Source organism: Cariama cristata, unplaced genomic scaffold, assembly GCF_000690535.1.
Source record: "Cariama cristata isolate BGI_N322 unplaced genomic scaffold, ASM69053v1 scaffold18988, whole genome shotgun sequence".
Taxonomy (NCBI): Eukaryota; Metazoa; Chordata; class Aves; order Cariamiformes; family Cariamidae; genus Cariama; species Cariama cristata.
Genome location: NW_009633100.1, coordinates 16,637 through 22,802, shown reverse-complemented (window position 1 = coordinate 22,802; position 6,166 = coordinate 16,637). Strand labels below are relative to the sequence as shown.

Below are 6,166 nucleotides of genomic sequence, written 5' to 3'. Positions count from 1 at the left end.
CTTTCTGCAAATCAAGAAACCATATTCCTGTGGAGCTGATGGTAATGTGGGAGCTTGATTTGGCAAGATAAGGCAATCAACCGTTTGAAATTCTTAGCATGTGAAGCATAGATCAAACATGCCTTAGGAGTGTAAAATGTTTCCCACATGGGAAAATACAAATTAAAAGAAAATACAAATTTTATTCTGGGGAAGCTTTGATACCAAGATAATTGAATTAAGAGCAACACAGTAGTACCGTATAGATCTCCATCCAGGTGTGCTTGGCCCTGTGGGGGGACGGCCACCGCAAAGGTACAAGCTCGTTCGTGACTGCCATGTCTTCTCCACAGATGTCTCTCCAGTTGTGGCAGGCCTCGTTGGTGCTACTGTCCTTGTGGTTTCGGTTTCAGTAACAGTTTTTGTGTGGACATGCTGTCACCAGCAAGCAGAAAAGAAGCACAAAACCCCACCGTATAAATTCATTCACATGTTGAAAGGCATCAGTATCTATCCGGAGACCTTGAGTAACAAGAAGAAAATTAACCGAATCCGGAGAGACAAGAATGGCACTCCTAAGGAGACTGGAAGGGGAAACCTCTTGGTGGATGCTGCTGAATCTGGTTTAGTAGGCTCCAATAAGGCTCCAGACGGGCCAAGTGCAGCCCCCCATGTCGACCAGCTCCCAATAAAAGTAGATTATGGAGATGAACTAAGTCCAGATCAAAGTCTCACTCCAGGAGGAAGTAAAACCTCCTCCCCATCTTCTCCAGGGGATGAAGTCATGTTGGGTGAACTGACTTTCTCAGTGGACTACAACTTCCCTAAAAAAGCACTGGTAGTTACCATTCAGGAGGCTCACGGGCTGCCAGTGATGGATGAGCATACTCAGAGCTCTGACCCTTATATCAAGATGACAATTCTTCCAGATAAAAGGCATCGAGTGAAGACACGTGTACTTCGCAAGACTCTAGACCCAGTCTTTGATGAAACCTTCACCTTCTATGGGATCCCATACAGCCAGCTCCAGGATTTGGTGCTTCATTTCCTCATGTTGAGCTTTGATCGCTTTTCTCGAGATGATGTTATTGGAGAGGTCATGGTACCCCTTGCAGGGGTGGATCCAAGCACTGGAAAGGTTCATCTGACCAGGGAGATCCTCAAAAGGAACATACAAGTAAGTCGCTTCGTGTAGTGTGACACAAGACTCCTTGCATTGTATTTGATCCCAGTTCTTCTGATCTGGGAGCTTCCGTGGTCTAATAAGCAGGAGTACTGCAAATTGTTAGCCATGAAAGGCATTTTTCCACAGGTACACTTTATTGGTATTACACGGCTGTGCGCTTTTAGTGAGGCAGTTCTCTGCTGTGTGGTTATGGCAATTTGATATGGCATGGTCACTATTTAGGCATAGAAATGATGCATGTGATAACATGATGCCAAGAAAAAAGGCAAAGTCCCCATCTCCAAGTAAAAGAGCTGATGTGGTAACAGCTCGTTCGTCTGCAAAGGCACACCTCACTTAGAGAGGGAGGTTTGTCTGGTCTGACCATTTTAGACACCCATACTTGTAATTATCTGCATCTGAATTGTAAGCCCTAAGTAAGTGGGAATATGTCAACATAGTCAGCAGAGTCTGATGGGATTCCTTGTCCTGGAGCAGACATCTAAATCAGCTCAGATGAATCCCACCCTGTATTTTTTTTCTCACTTGAGAACAAAGTGTGTCTAAGATGGTTTTGTCAAATGTAAACATCTAAAATTTAGTTGAAATTAATCCCACTCTTGGTGTCTAGTGCTGTAAACTAGAAAGATGAGCAATCCATATAAGATATTAAGGCTCACATTGGGGAAGATATCTGCTATCCTCGCAAAATACACTGTGCTCAGATAGGAGGATGAGGTGGTACTTAAGATGTTTATTTTTCTTGCTTAGTTTATTTTTGCTACCCATTCTGCAGGTTCAGTAGAAAAAGGCATTTGGGCTCACTTATTGCCCTAATGTATTGGAAGTTGTTGCTGGGCTCTATAAAATACTTCTTTACTTCCTAGAGTGGCAGTATTTAATTGAAATTTTTGTCTACTATATGGGGCATTTAAATAACTTTAAAAAAACAAAGTTAAAGGAGACTATGTCAGTGACCCAAAACAAACCAAAAGAATCCCAACAAAACCGGAGTTCTGGTAATTACTTTGCTTTTCTTAGGTTCTTGGGATGATTTACATTATGATAAAGCAAGTGGCTGGTTTAGGTTATTTTAATTGTATTCTTTTCAGTGCATTGACCGTCTCTTTTAGAAGTACTAGATTAAACATAGAGCAAAAAGGTCACGCTAAATAAAAATAGATTTAATCAATGATGCAAATTATTCAACATTTATTAGTAATAAAAAATAGATTTCCTTTGGTGCCAGGTGTGCATTCTTGAAAATCTGCATAGTTCCACAATGTCAAAACAGCCGTTACTGAACAAAGTTTTCAATGTCAGGAACTTTGAAAATCTGGAATACAGAATTGTGTTTAAAGCCCAGTAAATTATTGCATTGATTCAAGCCAACAAAGGAGTACTTCCCATCCTAATTAACATTCCCTTACTATCTAAGAATGCAGATTACTTTGAAGTAACTGCATTAAATTACTTCAGACCAAAAAAACCCCAAAACTCTTAACAGCACGCACACACACCGCAATACTCTCTCTGGTTGTTGTATTCTGGTGTATCCAAGGAGCCAAAGTTCCGAGCATTTCCCTTCCAGGGCCAGGAACTCGCTCATATATTTTCTCTCCTCAAAATTTTGCTTGAGCAGCAGTAGCCTTCATTCCTTGCATTTGGAAAAGTTATCTTAAACACATAGGAACTGCTTTTTTCCCCACTGAGCTGAATAACAGCAGTTGAAAGAACAGCTTCATCTCTTGGATGAGCACCAGAGCATCCAGTGTGACATTGACTGTAGTGCTTCACCAGTTTGAAGTGAGAAAAATTCCTTCATTTGGGACCCCCCCGCCACACACCCCCTTTGCTCTGCCAAGGTAACCAGTACCAGACACCGATGAGGGCGGGAGGAGGGCAAGGTACCAAGAGTCAAAACTTTCAGCAGGCAGCTATTCGAGTTGTTGCAATAGCTCTGCTATCAGCGAATTACTGACATCACACGATTTCACACCCATTGCTAATACTGTTTGCCTCGATAGCAAATAAACTTAATCTAAATTAGTGCCATCTCAGTGAAAGTTGATGAATGCCATCTGGAAACCAAAACTAATTATCTTAATATTATGTTATTCTTCGAAAGAATATACAGCAAGTTTAACTGAGTAGATCTGGTTTTATCTTCTTTTATCTTCATCCTGTACCTTTGTAGACTGAACCAATGGTGACTCTCTCAAAGCATACCTAAAGAACTTGAGGTGCTTGGCCATCGAACCTCCAGCAAAAGTCAATGAAACAAACTCCTGAAACCTACAGACACCTCTCGTAGCAGACCTCAAAAGGCAGCCACAGCCACTGTTCTCTCAGTTTGCCCTCATGGAAGCACAGAATTCAAGGGGAGAGGTTGTAGTGATGCCTACTGCGCTCAACAGGCGTAGGGTGACCGGCACAGGATGGTTTACCTTACACCACTCGCTCACTTGCTCCTTCTCCCCAAGGCATTTAAAAAGGCCTGCATCTAATTTTCCAACTTTTTAGGCATTTAGCACAGGGAAAGAAATTTCTGGTGACCTCCAACATTTCCCCCTCTTTATAAGACCACCTTGTCCTAATAAGTTCTTTCTGTTTCTTTTTCACAGAAATGCATTAGCAGAGGGGAGCTGCAAGTCTCCTTGTCTTACCAGCCTGTGGCGCAGAGAATGACTGTTGTGGTGCTGAAAGCCAGACATTTGCCAAAGATGGATATCACTGGCCTCTCAGGTAGAAGCTATTTTCTCCAACTCTAAATGTGCAGGAAAAAAAAATAATCTCCAAGTTCATTTTCAGCTCTTTTCATCTGTCTTATCTGAAGATTTTCTTTCTTTGCACTTTTCCTCAAACTCTTTCCAAGGGCGATGGATCAGTATGAGTGATCCATCACTCGCCAACAGATGGCTATACAAACAAGACCAGATCCTTCCTACTGCGAGACCAACAGTTGCATCTTTGTGGCATCACCTGGTTTGTTTATGAAAACAGTATTTTTCCAATTAAGCAGATCTCCATGTTGCTTTTGGCCAGACTGTGGAGGCTCTGTGCCTAACTCATCACTGCCCTTAGCCGCGTTTTTTCCCACAGCATGACTGCTGCTTGCTGTTTCTACCTCAACCCCTGCCCCTAGAAGAGGAGGGTAAAAGAGAGCAAGTGTAAAAAGAGGAGTGTTAGACTCAGAATAGAGAGGAGTAAATTCATATGACATTCGAAACAATTCTGAGTTTGTTGTTGTTTTCGTTGTTCTGCTGTTTGAAGAGAAGAGCAGCTCTTATGGCTTTCTTATTTCGCAGTCACAGATTCTCAGACTCCTGAATCCCCTTAGCAAAGTTTCCTTCAGGATTATAGGAAAGTGGTTGGAATCAACTTGAGATTCAATAACAGGCTGACTGATAGCAAATTTAGTCCTGTTTTTCAGCTTTCTCCAGTACACCTCAGAAAGAATGTGGACTAGGCTTAATTCTCTATTATAGGCCTTAAATTTTACTCTTTCTTAAAACAAACAAACAAAAAAAAAGCTTTCCCTGTGTGGTCTCCAACTATAGGATAAATTTTTCAGTAACTGTTCTTCTACCTGCTGAATCTTGCAAGGCTAACATAATTTCTTTATATGATCTTTATATTATGCATAAGCTCATCATTTCAGTTGGATAAAAAAATGTGAAAATTAGCCAGTGTCAGCTGGGCAAGTGACTTCCAGCTTGTGTTACAGGAAAAAAAAAAAGCACTGCATGCCTGGTATCCTAATTTTAACCCTAAACAAGCATCTGCCTAAAGAGCAAGCTGACTGATAAAATAACAAAGTGAGGCTGATGGAAAAATGAAGGCTTTTGTTTTAAACTTTCTTCTTTTTCAGTACCTTCCACTATAAATGTTTTCCATATGCAAATTATTAAACCCATTTTCATACTTTGTTGGGCTATTTTCTGAAAGAGGGTAAAAATTTTTCTTGTTACAGATGACAGTGAAAAGTGAAAGTTTTGGCCAGTCGGGCACTGACCTCACCAAAAAAGCCACCCATTTGGTATTTCTAGGATTAATTACCACGATTTACATGTGACTTGCTTTCCTCAATCCCCATGCAATGTTGAAACTCATAAAGAACTTGCACTGCTAACATCAGCTGGTTGCTTTGCAGTGAGAAAATACGCCAACAATGGCCTCCTCCTGGGGGAGCTGGAGCAAGTGGGGTACATTCACACCATTTACTCGAGCTGGCTCAAGTTCAGCAAGCTAAACCCTGCCTGTTACTTCCAGGAGCATTACTGGGCTGTGTTATTAGTTTATTTCTCTCTTCTCTGGCAGATCCGTACGTGAAGGTGAATGTTTATTACGGAAGAAAGCGCATAGCAAAAAAGAAGACTCATGTGAAGAAGTGCACTTTGAATCCTGTCTTCAATGAATCCTTCATTTACGATATCCCTGTTGATCTCCTTCCTGACATCAGCATTGAATTTCTAGTTATTGATTTCGACCGTACCACAAAAAATGAAGTGGTGGGACGGCTGATTTTGGGAGCGCACAGCATCACTGCAGGTGGTGTGGAACACTGGCGAGAGGTGTGTGAGAATCCTAGAAAGCCAGTTGCCAAATGGCACAGCCTGAGCGAATACTAGCAGAGGTTGTGGCAGCGACAGCCGACTTGTAGAACAGACTTAAACCTTGTTTTAGCTGTAGAACTAAACTTTCGTAAGAAGCAGCAGCTGATTGGTTCTCTAGTGATGTGATTTTGCAGGGCACTAAAATTCTAAAGAGCATTAAATGGAAAAAAAAAAAACACGAATATATATAACAGTGTAATCACGCTATTGCATGCCTAATACAAACTGAAATTAGTATAACTACCAATATCAAGTTACAGATTTTAATACAATTATCTGTCCCTATGGAAGTTGTGTTTGTGCCGAACTGTCTTTGCTGGTATTCACCAAGATTGGCCTGTCTTTATTAGGCTTCTCCCAAAGTTTCTGAATTCTGCTGTTTTACCTATAGTTTCTTGTTAGTTTG

The 6,166-nt window shown here is 41.2% G+C and overlaps 1 protein-coding gene across 1 annotated transcript; it reads left to right on the top strand.

The window, feature by feature from the left end:
• Window positions 1–332: 332 nt before the first annotated feature.
• On the top strand, window positions 333–5,933 carry SYT11 (synaptotagmin XI; the record flags this gene model as incomplete). The annotated part of the gene is made up of 3 exons (XM_009706628.1): window positions 333–1,156; window positions 3,769–3,889; window positions 5,465–5,933. Coding segments are annotated over 3 exons (1,256 nt in total), but the record flags the coding sequence as incomplete, so codon positions are not given.
• Between the last annotated feature and the right edge of the window lie 233 nt (window positions 5,934–6,166).